The 16,609-nt window shown below is 39.8% G+C and overlaps 1 protein-coding gene across 27 annotated transcripts in view; it reads right to left on the bottom strand.

The window, feature by feature from the left end:
• The window catches only part of LOC103457036 (NACHT, LRR and PYD domains-containing protein 12-like), a 71,267-nt gene extending 56,272 nt beyond the window's left edge, over positions 1-14,995 (bottom strand). For 4 of the 27 annotated variants that reach the window (XM_081601805.1, XM_081601806.1, XM_081601807.1 and 1 more), the window contains exons 1-6: positions 13,277-14,263; positions 12,720-12,839; positions 11,060-11,295; positions 5,791-7,567; positions 2,333-2,515; positions 989-1,159 (exon numbers count right to left, since the gene is read on the bottom strand). In XM_081601805.1, coding sequence (XP_081457931.1) covers positions 989-1,159; positions 2,333-2,515; positions 5,791-7,567; positions 11,060-11,295; positions 12,720-12,839; positions 13,277-13,404 — 2,615 coding nt within the window. In that variant the 5' untranslated portion in view covers positions 13,405-14,263. The other 23 variants (XR_014085412.1, XM_081601824.1, XM_081601827.1 and 20 more) reach the window with 15 other exon arrangements.
• Between the last annotated feature and the right edge of the window lie 1,614 nt (positions 14,996-16,609).

Genomic DNA, 16,609 nt, shown 5'->3' with positions numbered 1-16,609 from the left:
AATCATTAATCAAGCTCTGCATAAAAGGATCCACACCCAAGCCGTCAGCCGGTTCCCAGCTGCGTTCAACCTACCACCGCCCCTTCTTTCCAGGATAGCACCCTTTCCTGATCTTCATCACCAGTGTCAGGCTACGGGGGAGAGCATCCCTAACCGGTTATCGGGATGTTCATCGAGTTCATATCAAATCTCAGCTCAAATCAGCTGCCGGGGCCCGAGCGCCAAAGAACTGTTAATTCATTCCTGTCATTAAATATTTTAATATTTCCTTTTTCGCCGTCTGAGACTTTCCAGATTGAACTGATGTTAAATATCTGATCCAGTAAAACTGGTTTATAGAGTCCAAACCAGCAGAACCAGAACATGTTATTATGACGTGTGGTTAGAATATTTCAGTCGGGCCTTCAGTGGTTCTGGTCGGGAATTAGAGCTCTAATATTTCAGTTCAGATTCATTTTAAATGTCAAACTGATTCCTGATGTTTCTACATCTGTTCATCTTTACAGGTTAATAAAGTTTGTGGTTTTATCAATGATGGTTTATTGATCATTTACGATCAGAAGCTCAGAGATGTGGATGAACATCATTATTTAGTGAATTCAGCCTCAGTCTGTCTTGGACATAAAGACATTTGATCAGATTTTATATCTGATTGTTTGTAGATATTAAGACATTTAATGATCCTAATGTCAGAGTTTTATCAGCCTTTAGTCTCCAATCTGACCTTTGACCTTCTCTCTGCAGGTGAGGTTGGTGTCTGTGAAATGAACGCTGTGATTGGTTGGATGTGATGGTGGGAGGAGGAACTGCTGGTGCTTTTATAAAACACAGAAACTTTAACTAGACCAAACCATAGAAGAAGAAAGTAGACTTTACCATGAAGATCCTCAGAGTGGATCAGTAGAATATCAGCATCTGTCTGCAGTTTAGTGGCAACACAACTTTCACACCACAAACATCAGATCAACAATAAAACATGGTTTCTTACATTAATCGTTGTATTCTGCATTCAGGATTCTGTAGAAAACCACAGAGCTCCTTCACTCCAGAATCTGTCAGGTTGTTTCCACTCAGGTCCAGATCAGTCAGATGTTGGTTGGACTTCAGAGTTGAGGCCAGAGAAGAACAGCTGATCTCTGACAACCTGCAGCTCCTCAATCTGAATAAAGAATAAAAGATGTGAGCTGAAGCAACAGGATGCAGGTTAAAACTGAAATATGAACAAATTAATGATAAAAATGTAGAAAATTAATTTCACTGAATGTAAAAGAAACATGATGAACTGATGTTTAATATCTGATCCAGTAAAACTGGTTTATAGAGTCCGAACAAGCAGAACCAGAACATGTTATTATGACGTGTTGTTAGAATATTTCAGTCGGGCCTTCAGTGGTTCTGGTCGGGAATTAAAATGGACTTTAAGTTTTAAAATAGTTTCATATCAGAATCAAAGTGAATGTTTGTTTATCTCAGGTATGTGGTAGAAACCTATGACTCTGTTGATCCCCCAGGTGGCGCTGCTCTGCTGATGATCAGGTTCTCAGTTCTTTGTTCTAAAGTCAAAGTATTTACTGAACTATGGGGACAGTAAATACTTGGAGAACTTATTCTGGTTCGGTCCAGACCAGGGATCTTCACCTCAAGGCCTCGATGGCCGACGTCCTGCAACCTTCAACCCCTGAGTCCCATCATGAGGTCAAAGTTCAGCAGGCCTCCTTTACCACTGATCACATCTGATCATTATTGATCATCAGAAACATTATGGATTATCTCTGAATCAGCTCTAAAGTTTCTGATCAGTGACCTGATGAAGCGTCTGTGAGGCTCCAACCGACTGACAGACTGAAGAGACGGTTCTTCTCTGACCTGGTCCAACAGAACCACAGCTTCAGGACAAAGCTGAGCTGGAGGAACCGGCTGCTGCTGCCAGTTTTTATTCATGTTATAGTTTCTGGTTATAAAACATAACTGGTCTGGTTCTGGTTCTGGTTTTAGTCCGGAGGAACTTTTCATTATTAATGTGAAAAAGAAAAGAGAAATAAATCAATCTGATCATCTGAATCTTTTCAGAACAAACTGAAACATCTCCATCATTAATTATCATCATTTTACTTATTTTTGTTCATCAGCCCAAAACATTTTAAAGTAAAAAATAAAGATCAATATTCTCAAAGTCTGAAAAAGAAAATAATTCATTTAGAAAGCAAAAGATTTTAGAAATTATATCCTGACATTTCGAGATCAGATTGTTTTTAAAGAAAACAGAATAAATGTGAAGATAAATAAATATTAAAGTATCAATGAAAGATTTTATAAGATATAGAAAACTAACCTCAGACTCGTCACTTTACTGACTGAACTCTGCAGGATCTCAAACACATGATTCAGTTCAGAGTCTCTAATGGTTTTATTTATGTGGATCTGACTTATTTCCAGTTCAGTCAGATGTTGGTTGGACTTCAGAGCTGAAGCCACAACTTCACATTCAGCCTCACTGAGTTTACAGCCACCAAGTCTGTGAATAGAGAAGAAATAAAGTCAGTTCTAATTAAACCAGATAATCTATATTAACCCATATGCTGTAGTTTCTGAACGCTCAATAAACGACAGAATTGGACTAATTACCTCGTTCAGTTGTGAGTATAAGACACTCACAACAAACTTCAAATAGAACAAATATATTTCATTAAGTATTTAACAAACAAATGGCTCCTACTTCAATAATTATGTGGAATTAAATTAATTGTCTAATATAAAATATTAGTTTGGTTCTCTGGCATCTTGCTTTGAGCTCAGAGTCTGAGAGGCTTTTTCTCCATCAAACATGATATTTATATTTGTCTCTTATTTTGTGGAAATGTTGATATTTTCTCAAAAATAATAACCTTTTTGAACCTATATAGCTCTGCAGTTGAAAATGAGGCTCTAACATTCACAAATGACACTGAAATAAAATCCAGTCCAACATCTGGTTTGATTCCCCTGGATCCTGTTGGAGGAAAAATATCCCAACTTCACAAGATTTTAACTCAACTCTTTGGTTCCTCCTATCAGTCTGTAACTTCTCATATTGAGGTCAAAGTTCAGATCTGCCATAACTGATTGATACCTGCTGGTTTACAACCAGCTTCTGACTGAGAAACCAGTAACCTCCTCCCAGTGTCAGAATTTCACTGAGGAAGAAACTGCATCAGGTTTTCTATCACTTCCATATGTCTGCTGTAACTGATGTATATCTGCATATAAAATAGTTACATTTACAGTTTCTGTGGGTGAGTGGTAGATCTCAGCCGGCTGGTGAGAGAAAAAGTCAATTCTGGTCTCCAACAGTTTGGTCAGCTGCTCTAGAGTGATGAAGCTCATGTCTCTCCAGGTCTTTATGGACATTAACAGCTTCATAAAGGCTGCAGATGAAGAGTTGATGAGGAAAATGGTTCCAGCTCTGGAAGCAGATTCTCAGAGCTTTGGGAGGATCTGACAGAAACCAGGACTCCTCCAGAAATTACTTTTTTATGACAGCAGACAACAATCACTAATTTATTTATTTAACCTTCATTTCACCAGGAAAATCCCACTGAGATTGAAAATCTGTTTTGCAAGAGAATCCTGACCCAGGCTGGCAGCACACAGAGGTTACAGAACAATCCATTCATGTTGCTCTCATTTATAAACTCAGAGGAAACTAGTGGGCAGAAGAAAAGTTGGTTCACAAAGTTTCCAACTGGATTAAAGGGCAACAACTTCAATGCAAGAGTTTATTTTAATGGTCCAAGTTTCCATCAAACCTAAATAGGGATTTTATAAAAAAGAGCCAAAGATCCAAAGATGTGAATTATGGGGTTGCGGCCCAATGAGTGAAAGTTAAAAATGTGTCTCTGATTGATTGGATCATGTGTCAGAAAAAACAGTTTTATAGAATTTGATACATGAAGACTGATAAAAAGTGCAATATTGTTAAAAACATTAAATCAGAGCCAGTGACTCTAACAAACTGAACAGGGTCATCAGGAAAGCTGGCTTTGTACTTGGACTGAAACTGGAGACCCTGGAAAATGTGGTGGAGAGGAGGACACTGAAGAAGCTGTTGTCTATCATGGTCAACAAGCTGCACCCTCTCCACCACACAGTGGACAGACAGCGGAGCACTTTCTCACACAGACTGCTTCAGCTCCGTTGTCGTAGGGACAGATACAGGAAATCTTTCCTGCCACAGGCCATCACTTTGTATAATAAACGTTAAGTCACCATTGTACAGATTTGTCCATAAATCCATATTGTACAGATTGTTCACAAAGCACTATTGTACAGATTGTACAGATTATTAATAATCACTGTTCATATTGTACAGAACCTTACATCTTAAATTTTACATTTTATAGAATTTTAATATTTTATTTTATTTTGTTTTTTATTTTTATTGGTAACTTGATCTGTGTGTATGTGTATGCTGGAACTGCACAGTAATTTCCTGTCTGGGATGAATAAAGTACTTCTATTCTATTCTATTCTAAAAGCTGCAGCAATGCTGTCCTGGAGCAGCTGAATTTTTACATGATTTAAATCGTCCAAAGAATGAAGAAAGTAAAGGCTAAAAACGACCAGAAGCAATTTGAGCAATGAATAAGAAACAGAGCAACAATGCAAACAATGAATGCTGCATTCACACAGCATTCATTGTGTGAATGAATACAACGAAGACATCTGAACCAGTTTGTTCAGTAACACTGCTTTTTCAAATCCAGTAATCAGACTAAAGTTACTTCTACGTGTCTTGGGGAGCTACCGCCGTTTCTATGCAACAATATCAGCAGTGACACAAACGTAAACAAATCAGGGAGATGCACATTTTGTTGCTGGAAAATCAGGAACTACTGAGTTTCTGTCACCAAGTCTGATTATTATAAGCGACTCTGGGCTTGTTTTTCTAAAGTCGCTTGCAAATTTAATGAGTCGCAGGTTGTGGTTTTTTGGGTTTGTTTTTGAACGTGAAGTTACTCATTTGGGTTTGGAAATAAGCAGAAACACATAATAAACCCCAGAATTTATCTGACATCCAGTTAGTTTTAGTCAGACTCTCCCTGTCCATCATTTCCCAGATGATCCGTCCTGCTGTGTCTTTGTTAAAGTCAAGTTAATATATTTGCTGTGAATGACGTCGAGCTTCACGTTGCGCTCCAGAAAACTGCAAACATCGAGACTAATATGAACAGCAATAAACATGAAAACAGCCATGAATGAACGAGTCTGTAAAGTTGTGCAACTAAACACCATTATAATCATTAATATCAAGATAAGGTTCACAAATCTGTGCAGAAGGTGATCTGAGCTGTGGAGCAGCAGGAGAAGCTCTATGTGCTGAGCTATGACAGCAAAAACAGGGCCATAACACTGAACCTGGAGGCAGGGGGGTTAGAGGGGGATAAGATACTATTTAGAGTTTATAGACAATAGAGGAAAACACAGAGATTACTGCAGTTTTTTATGGGGTTGTAACCATTAAACAATATGTCCTTCAGTTCAACCTTATAAGTGGAGACACATTATTGATGTTACCAACATAAGATAACTTACAATTAAGTTTTGGCAAAGGTTAATGTAATTTTTGCAGGTGGCGGAGAGTTGTTGTTAGCAGCTGCTGAAAGTAACTAAAAAGTTACTTTTAATGTAACTTAGTTACTTTCAAAATCAGGTAATCAATAATCTGACTAAATTATTTTTTCAAGGAATAATCAATAATCTGATTAAAGTAACTTTTTCAAAGTAACTAAGGCATCACTGTTCTGGACTCACTGAGCCTTTCTGCAGTTCCTCACAGCTGGAACCAGTCTCAGTCGTCCTGATTCTGATGTGTTGTACTTCTCCAGGTCCAACTCATCCAGAACCTCTGACATCTGCAGCATGAAGGCCAGAGCTGAACACTGGATCTCTGAGAGCTCTTTCCCTGATTTCAGGAGCTGTTGGATCTCCTGAAACACTGAGAGGTCTTTCATCTCCACCAGACATTGGAAGATGTTGATGCTTCTGTCAGGAGAGATTCTATCAGAGTTCATCTCCTTCAGATTGTCAATGACTCTCTGGATGGTTTCTGGATGGATCTCTATCTGACCCAGCAGGCCTCTTAACAGACTCTGGTTGGACTCCTGAGTGAGGCCATGAAGGAAGCGAACAAAGAGGTCCAGGTGGCCATTTTTACTGCTAAAGGATTTAGACATAACTCTGTTCATGAAATCCTCCAGAGATGTTTCACTGTAATTTTCTCCCAGGAACTTCTCCATCACCTCTGTTTTCCTGCTGGTGAAACAGTGGAACATGTAAACTGCAGCCAGAAACTCCTGGATACTCAGATGAACAAAGCAGTAGACTGGTTTCTGGCAGATCACACTCTCTCTTTTGAAGATCTCTGTACAAACCCCTGAGTACACTAAGGCCTCTGTGACATCCAGACCACACTTCTCTAAGTCTTCTTGGTAGAACATGATGTTTCCTTTCTCCAGATGTTCAAATGCCAGGCTCCCCAGCTTCAGAAGAACTTCCCTGTCAGCCTCCATCAGCTCCTGTGGACGTGTCTCATGTCCTCCATGGTACTTGTTCTTCTTCCTCTTTGTCTGGACCAGAAGGAAGTGTGAGTACATGTCAGTCATGGTCTTGGGCAGCTCTCCTCTCTGCTTTGAGCTCAACATGTTCTCCAGAACTGTAGCAGTGATCCAGCAGAAGACTGGGATTCCACACATGATGTGGAGGCTCCTGCAGGTCTTGATGTGGGAGATGATTCTGCTGGACAACTCTTCATCACTGAACCTCCTCCTGAAGTACTCCTCCTTCTGGGCGTTGGTGAAGCCTCGTACTTCTGTTGCCCTGGAAACACATGAAGGAGGGATCTGACTGGCCGCTGCAGGTCTGGTAGTTATCCAGATGAGAGCCGAGGGAAGCAAGTTCCCCCTGATGAGGTTCGTCAGCAAAACGTTGACTGATGACTTCTGTGTGACATCAGAGACCCACTGTCTGCTGTTGAAGTCCAGTGACAGTCTGCTTTCATCCAGGCCATCAAAAATGAAGAGAAGTTTGCAGACAGCCAGCTGCTCTGCTGGGAGCTTTTGGAGTGTTGGATGGAAAACATGGAGCAGCGAGAGAAGACTGTGCTGCTGATCTCTGATCAGGTTCAGCTCCCTGAATGAAAGCAGAACCACCACACTGACATCTTGGTTCTCCAATCCCTCGGCCCAGTCCAGAGTGAACTTCTGCACTGAGAAGGTTTTTCCAACACCAGCGACGCCGTTGGTCAGAACCACTCTGATGGCTCCATGTTGGTCAGGGAAGGATTTAAAAATGTCATGGCAGCTGATAGCAGAGTCCTGGAGGTTCTGGAACTTGGAAGCTCTCTCCAGTTGCTTCACCTCATGTTGGGTATTAACCTCTTCACTCTGACCCTCTGTGATGTAGAGATCAGTATAGATCCTGTTGAGTAGGGTTCTACTTCCTGTTTCATCACTTCCCTCAGTCACACATTCACATCTCCCCCTCAGACTGATCTTATGTTCCTCTAGAACCTGCTGCAGAACAACATCTGCTGAAACACAGAAGAAACAACTGAATTAAAAACATGACTGTGTTTAAGTTGGAACAAAACCATCTGGAACAGATTATAAATTGTTTTACGGTCTCTGACGTCACAGGATCTGAAGATAAATGATCAAATCCATTCTCTGAAACAGAATATTGTTCTGTTGTCAGACAGAATATATCTGTCTGTTTTGTGACCAGAATTTATTCTGTCAGAATCTGATTCACAAAGCAAATCAGATGAAGAAAAACCTTACATAAGCATATTCATTAAATGCTTTAAGCAACATTAATTCTTCTGCATCATGTCACCATGTCCATGTACTCTATCTCCCACAAAGAGCACCAGAAGAGGGAGAGTAAAACAATGTTTTCTCCTTTTCCAGCCTAAATGTAGGAAATTTAGAGAAAATTTTTTTTTTAACTGCCAAAGAAACTGCTTGTTTGTCTGATATTGTTCACATTTAAAATGTTTTTTCCATAAGATCAAATCAGATGTTTTAAAGAAACATTATAGGTCAAAAATGACATGGATTTTATTTAGTCCTTTAGAGGTAAACAACAAATTGTTTGTTTGGTATATTATCAGAGTAAATAAAGGTTTTTGTCTCAGACTTTCATATCAACAGGACAATAGACAGGGCATTTCAAAGTGTTTTACATAATTAAAATAAAAACAGCATGTGACATTGAATAAACAGTGAGAAAGAGATTTAAAAAAAAGTTTAAAAAAGATAAAAACATTAAAACCCGCACCCCTTTTAGGACTTTAGTTAAACATCGTTTAACTGGGACTCTTACCCACGTTTTCTACCAGTGGGGGACAGTACCCGTGCCTCTCCGGGGGGCTTTACATCATTAAAACATAAACAGTGAGAAAGAGAAATAAAAAGAAATTAAATAGATAAAAAGTAAAGATAAAAACATCGAAGACATGCACTCTAACCCTATTTTAGCCATAAGCAACTCTAAACAGGTGGGTTTTAAGTTGAGATTTAAAGGCACCCAGTGTTTCAGGTGTTTTACAGTTTTCTGGAAGTTTGTTCCAAATCTGTGGATGCAAATATTAGCAGGCTCATAAATTAAAATACATCCCCTGCTACATTAATAGAGTAGACCAGGTGTCCCCAAACTTTTTCCTGTGAGGGCTACAAAACTTTTTCCTTCTCTGGTGGGGGGCCGGAGTCAGTTTGTAACAGAAAAAGTGTGACAGTGTGATTGCAGGAATGCCTAAATGTAAAAAAAAATTGTTTTCCAGAAAGCACAATCAAATAGTGGTTTTCCCCGACTGCGAACTTAACGCTGAATGTGACAGGTAGCCAATCAGAAAGCGCGGATTCTCCTACGTGCTTTCTGATGGGAAATTAAGAGGGGAATCCCAAACAAATGACACGGCACAACCCAAAATCCAGCGGACATTGGAGATGATATGTGGAAACAACAGTTTTGTGCAAAGAATATAGAAATGACAATGGGAGGAGTTGGACCCAAATTGCTACCGCAGTTGATAAACCCGGTACGTTTTCAGCTTTTCTTTGTTAACGTGACATAAATAGGTTATAAGGATTTTCATTCAGTCAGGACTTTATGCTGACTCTAGCCACCTGCATCACAGGTAGATTCTAGTAAAGCATTGATTAATGCCTGATTTTAAAATTAGTTAACTGGACTTGTAGTCATTATTTTGTGCCTTTGTGGCTGGACATCACACGGTACTACGAACCCGATCGAACCGTTATACCTAGCATTTGTCGGCTAAGGTGTGGTCTCAGGTTTTGAAAATGGGCCGACAATCGGCCGACAACTAGTGTCGTGTGCACTGGACATTAGACTAAGGAAATGAGGAAGGGAGGGTAGGGAGAGCACCGGAGCTGAGCCTTTTTTCATTCAGTTGTCATCAACAGAAAGAAAAAAGGCCGGAAGAGACGATAAAGACGATAATTAAAATGAGCTCAATAGGTTTAATTTATCGTCAGATTAATTGATTTATCGTTTATCGCGACAGGCCTAAACATACACGTACACATATTAAGCCACAGATATCTCTGCCACTCCAGGTTTTCCACAATGATGCAGCAACATTAGAGGGGGGCGGACACCCAAAACCTGAGTCATAACAGGTCAATTGAATATCACATTTATTACAGTTGAAAAAGAAAAAGGTGCCAAGATTAAATTTAACTGAACTGATTACGATAGTTTCTGAATGGTAACTGTAACAGTAAAAGTGCTGATCCTTCATGTCTGCTACTAGCATGTGCTAAATGAAAATGGGCACTTTCTTCTCTTCTTCTTTAGATTTCAACGGCAGCTTGCATCCATTATTGTTGCTCTATTGCCATCTACTGGATCCTAATATCTATACCTCAAATTCTCATAATGATCAGTTTGGAAAATATGGTATATATATAAAAAAAAATCTGAATGTTTTCTGGTATTGTTCAGGGGCTGGACCAAATGTGGAGGCGGGTTGTAGTTTGGGGACACTGGACTAGACAGTTCAGGATGATATAAAATGTTCTACATAATGGGCCTGTGTTTTGCAATGCTTTAAGCTATTATGGTGTTATAAGAAAACGTGGGGATTTTAAACCATCTGTGAAGAACATTTTTATCAGACACTGACTGAAAAATGTTCGACTCACACGTCTCAAAGGTGTAAAAACCATATTTATTTCAGTTAATCTTTGAAATAAAACCCACTGTTTTAAGACTGACAAGGTTAAGAAACATGATCATCTTTCAAATATCTTCAAAAGTTTCCTCTTTGGTCATATTTCAGTCTGTTTTCTCATCCATATGCGAGAGTTTAGAGCGACGTGCGCTCCCGCGACAAGGCAGGCAATTCTCTGCAGGCCTGCGTTTCTCGGTGCAACACCTGTAACACCTGGCCTCTAGAACCGACTTTGGATACGTTTTAAAACAATGCTGGTTGATAGCGGCTCACCGTGGCTGCATAGTGTCCGTCTCGAGGCAACTGTGACGGCAGCGTCGGTCCGTAGCGTTCTGGGGTCCTTTAGCTCCCACCACAACAATATAGCTGACCTTAATATATCCAGTGTTTTATTTTGGTCATTATTGTTATAATTAGTGTTGATGTGTGTGATTGGTGTGTCTATCAGACATTTACAGAAATACGGAACAAATCGTTACCCATATCGGTTCAATCGGTTCATTTAACAGCCAAATACGGGATGGTTCAGTATTTTAAGAGACGGATGGTTACCCACCTAGCATGTCACCAATGTGGAACTAAGCTGCCTAGTTCATGCATCAAAATGACCATCAGATTTAATAAAATGTTCAGTTTTAATGCAATTAGCACAAGGCATTGATAACAGAGTCACTCTAAAGTAAAACTATTTACAGCAGCTGGAAATGCACAGATTTAGTTGACAGGAAAATTTATAAAACCTTAAATGTCCAAATCCACACTAAAGACGTTGAATTGGTCCAACAGATGGCAGAAGAAGCTCTGATTGGACATGTTCAGTCTCACCTGGAGCACAGCTGCTCTGATTGGCTGTCAGCAGTCCAGCTCCTGTTCTGGGTCTTTCTCCACACTGGGGGCAGAAGGAGGGTCCAGATGGAGCAGACTGGTCCCAGTAGGACCTGATGCACTGTCTGCAGAACCAGTGTCCACAGCTGGTAGAGACCGGATCCACCAGAACCTCCTGACACAAAGCACAGCAGGACGGCTGCTCCTCCTCACCAACGCTGCTCCTCTTCCTCCTTCTGTGAAGACATTTCTTCATCACCAGAAGCTGAGTCAGAACAGAACCTCAGAACATTGATGATGTCTGGTTTGAAGTGTTTCACTATATCTGGTGTTATGATGGATCTTTCTCTGGTTGTATTTGTCCGTCTGAAATCTTTATTCTGTCTGAGTAGAAAACTGTTTCCATCAGAGGCTCAGAGACCAAAATCTGATTCTGATCTGGATTCCAGTGTAGAAACATGGATCATTATTTAATGGTGGAGATCCAGTAAACAGGATTCAGGTCCAGTTTGCATTTATCTAAGAACTTTATAAAGAACCGTGAATTGTGAGCATTGAGCATTATTTGGACATGTTAGCAGAGCAACAACAAGTTATTTAAATTTGTCTTATTTTTTGCTAAATCTGACATCATGATGATTCTTTGGACTTTGGTTCCGTTTTCACTTTGTAGTTTTATTGTCCTGATTAATAGTTTAAAGTTTTAGTTTAGTTACAGTCCATCTTTATTGATGGTCTGGATCCTTTAATGCACTTGGTTCTGGTTTCCATCTGGTTCTGCTCGTTTTGTCTGTTTCTGGGTTTTTATTTGTCACCAAAGACATTAAATACATTAATCTGTTGAGACAGATCATCCTGGATCTCTGAGCAGAACTTAAAGAAGGAGCCCAGCGGTACCGGTACCGGTCCAGCTGCAGTCATCCTTCAGTCGAGCCGCTTTGTGAATGAGCCTTATGGACATAAAACATCTTTATTCTGTAAATGTAAACTTATAAACATGATTCTACTATTTAGAATAGACGTCCACTTTCCCACTCAGAGACTCTCTGACTGTCTTTAAATCCCAGCTGAACGATCTGCTGCACTTAGATCTCTTTATTTATTTTTTTTATTTGAAATATTTTATTTAAAAATTATTATTTTTATGTTTTGTGAAGTGACCTCATGTGACCTGAAAGCACCTTTTAAATAAAATATATAGTTATTATTATTATAAATACTTATACTGCTAAAAACAAGGACGTTGCCATGGTTACTGCTTCAAAGGTGGCAGACTTCTGGGAATTTACACTAATTTACATTAATATGTATTTATGGAGGCGACAGGCCGACCAGCAGCTGCTTTATTTCCAATAAATTGTTATTTATAAAGTAAAGTTGTGCAGGTTTATATGTACAGTTTTATACATCCTAATTTTTTGTGCGCTACACTTTTCTAAAGTTTTCCGTGTTGGAGTAAAAACTGCTCTCTCTTTTATACATGAGGCCCCAGACCTCAGTGGAACATGAAGCTGCTGGAGATTCATAAAGACACAAAGGAAACTATTTAGTTTTTCCTTCAGTTTGTTCTGTTCTCTCAAAGATCACAACTGAAAAAAGAACTAAAATGATTTAAATGATGTTTTGGTCTCCATGAATCAGTTAGAAACTGGTTTCTTACTCTGGGTCTGTTGGTTCTGGTTCAGTACTGAAGTCTGGATTCTGTTCCTTGGACCAGTCACTCCTCATAGAGGGACAGACGGATCCTGCAGGTTTTGCTCTAAGTCTGAGGTTCTGATCTCTGAAACACAAAATGTTATTCAGATCAATCACTGAGAAACTCTGAGATAAAAACACTGAAGAAGATCTGAAAACAAACTGCTGCAGAGAAGCAGAAGGTTTAAAGTTCTGGATTGTCAACCTGGATCACTGGTCCCAGTGTTCCCAGTATATAAACTGGACCCAGTAAAGAGGTTTCCCTCTCTCAGTGGGTTGATCTCTGAATTGTTGCTCTCTAAAGTTCTGGTTGTTTCTGTTTCCATGGATCATTTCCATCCATCTCTGACTCACTGAAGCCTCATTAAAACTCCTCTGATTGGCTGACATTCCTCATGTCTACTCAGCTTTAAGTTGGCAGAAAAAATTATTTATTTTTTATTCATTTGCTGAAGATAAACAAGTTAATATTAAATAAATCTGTATGGAGTCACATGAATCAGATAGAAACTGGTTTCTTACTTCCTGTCTGAGGGTCCAGGTTCATTACTGAAGTTTGGATTCTGTCCCTTGGACCGGTCACTCCTCATAGAGGGACAGACAGATCCTGCAGGTTCTGCTCTGTCCTGCTTTAGGTCCAAATCTTCCATCTTCTGGATTTCAGTGAGTCTGAAAGAGAAACCAGTACCAGTCAGTTCCCAGTGATCCAGTCAGCAGAAAGTTGATCCCATCATGTGTTCAGAGGATCAGAGGAACCTGATCCAGCAGGAACCATCTGGGTTTGAATTGTTCTCTCCTTCACTTCTTCATGACCTTCTGATGTCTGCTGGCTGATCCAGAACCTTCTGGAGAACTTCTGACTTTATTAACAACATTTAAAACCTGAAACTTGAACTGGAATCATGTTCCAGGTCTGCAGAAACATCCAGAGTGAGGTCAGATGTAGTGAATGAAGGAGTGAACATTTCCTATGAAGTGGTGATGTGTTGGTCCTGAACAGATGGGCTCAGTTAAAGCAGCGGTTCTGAAACCTTTGGGGTCCAGACCTCCTTTAGACGGGCTGCCAGTCCTCCTGCTGAGAGTCGGTTCAGTCAGAGAGGCAGGAATATGTGGAAGGAATATTTTCCAGACGGACCAACAATCAGAGAGATTCAGGATCAGGTGATCCATGGAGATCATGAGGAGGATCTGATCACTCTCAGCTTCCAGCAGATCTGTTCAGGTTTCCAGCAGCGCTTAGAGAGACAAAGAGTTTCTCACTGCTGCCAGGAGAAACAAGAAGTCCAACTGGAAAAGAAACGACTCAGAGAGGAGGAAGAGAGGGAAATCTGTTGAGTTTAAATCTGGTTTGACTCCACAGATCAGAGAAACATCAGTTTCTGATGAACCCCAGACTGCAGAGGAAGGAGAGATGTGTCACATTTTAGGATTTAAATAATCAGGTAAAGCAGTTTAACAGGATGGAGTATTATGGACACACTAAGGAAATAAAAAGAACAAAAGGATAAAGTCTCAAAATTGCAGGAATTAAGTTATAATATCACAACTTTATTCTGGGAATATTATACGTAAAATATTACCAGAATATTATTGTACGAGTTTATTCTTGTAATGTTATGACTGTATTTTCTTCTCTTTTATTTTTAAGAAAATAAAGCATCTTCCTTCGTAGTTTACAACTTTAATACGTTTTTCGTAAAGTTCTGCTCTTTAAAATATGAATTAATTTCTCAGTTTATATTTTTAAAGTTCCTTATTGCACACAAACAGATCACCTACTGTCATGGTGGATCCCACAGTTGATCATTTTCTAGCTGAACTAAGTTCTGCCCACTTGGTGAAATATTTCTCTCGTGAAACATAAATTCATCTGTAGCCTCATATAGCAGCAATTTATAAGCAGCAATAAAGTCTTGATTTCAAATAAATGTATTTTGTGTGAATCTAAACACTTTCTTGATCCGCCCTTAAATTCAGTAAAATGAAACCCAACTGCTAAGGAACCCGATGAGAAACGGCCGATAGAGCCGTGGAGCCCCGACAAGCCGCTGTGGGCGTCACTTTTATCCGATAGGAAAAGTAGAAAAAGCTCCAGAGACCCGAAAGAGACACGGAGGAACATGAAGCTGCAACATTTACCGCTATTAACAAGACGACATGTTATTCCCGTCCTCCGTCTCAAAATGGAGTCTGAGCGGAAGGAGAACAAAGTTAGTTTTAGTTTCTATTTCAAAGTCACGTGACTTGTGAGTTTTCATGATTAACCGGAAACGTCTAAAATCAAAGTTTGTTTCGTGTAAATAAATATTTAATGTTAACTGTTCAGATAGATTTTATTGATCTAAAGAAAACAAAGCGAAAGTTTAAAAACCTTCAGTATTTCCGCAGTCAGAAGAGTTAAACTACAGTTCCCATGAGCCTCTACGGCACAACAACCTTGTCCCTTAACAACATGGAGGTCATGATCTCCCAACAGGCTTCAGTGGGAGCATTTCATGATTTTAATCTTTATTGTTTCAACTTCCCTGGTGGAAAATTGATATACTAAGTATGTTAAATGTTAGTTTACTTGAGCAAAGTTTAAGTCAGACTATTTATGAGTATACTTCAAATTCACTTAGCATTAGTTAACCTAAAGTGTTATGGGGCTCCATTTGTGCTCGCCCGGGATGAGCAGTGGCCCCTGGATCAGGAAGCCAGGAGCCGAGGCAAACGCACACCTGATCCACAATCGAAGAGCGGACCCTGAATAATTACAGTGTCGTTTTTCTTTTACTCCCTCTGGTCTGGTATGTTATGTTTGTATCTGTTTAAAGGGCCATCGCACTAAACCATCCAGCTGCTACTGGCTATGTTACCTCATTCCTGCTCATCGTTCCTGAAATTAGGTTTTGCACAACTACTGTGTTTCTTTCATGTTGTCATTACTTTCACTCCATACTAGGGGTTTAAAAATATTGTTAAACTTAAGGCTACTTTTCTTTATTGTAAGGAGCAAAAATTGTTTTTTTCAGCAAGAAGCTCGTTCATCCAGTGAGGAGGCTAAATTCTGGAAACTTCAATGGTGATAAAGTTTATTTTAGTCGCCGCATTCAGCTGGTTATGATCATGTTTTACAGATTCCCAGGTTCTTTGTTGGAGCATATCTGAGTTCTGAGTTCCACTGAGTTCTTGTTCTAGGCTGGGATTTCTACAACCCCAGCAGGGGGCCTGTTGGGAATAAATGATTCTGTGTTTTCCTGCATCTTTTTTAGCTGGTTCCATGCTCCTACACACACACACACACACACACACATACACATACAGGCACATACACTGACACACACACACACACACACACACACACACACACACACACACACACACACACACACACACACACACACACACACACACACACACACACACACACACACACCAGGGAGCGGTCTCTTTAGGCGTAGCTCAGACATTTTGTTGTGTTGCTCAGCAGGATAATGGACCTGAGCTGAATTCATGAATTCAACTCTCTGACTCGTCTTGAACCTCAAACATTAAGAACTTAAATGGACAAAGGATAATTCTCTGCACACTCCAGCAGTGAAACTCTTGTTTGCTCCTGCTGCTACTTTGATTATGTATCTTTAGTGATGAGCTCTAGATCTTGGAGGCTGGAGGGCCTCTTTGCCATCACCCTAATCTTTAGCTCCATTTTTCACCTTCAAGTCAGAACTTTTGCTGCTCTGATATTAAATGTAACTATTTCTTTAAGATAGAAAAGTCTCATTTGCTAAAATACCTCAATCCTCAATCTCCTTTGAGTAATTGTGGATTTATCTGTCATATGGTGGGGAAGCGACATGCAAAAAAGTCAAA

Source organism: Poecilia reticulata, chromosome 20, assembly GCF_904066995.2.
Source record: "Poecilia reticulata chromosome 20, P_reticulata-male-v2, whole genome shotgun sequence".
NCBI classification, from domain to species: domain Eukaryota; kingdom Metazoa; phylum Chordata; class Actinopteri; order Cyprinodontiformes; family Poeciliidae; genus Poecilia; species Poecilia reticulata.
Note: the sequence above shows the minus strand (reverse complement) of the source record. Positions and strands in the feature narration are given on the sequence as shown.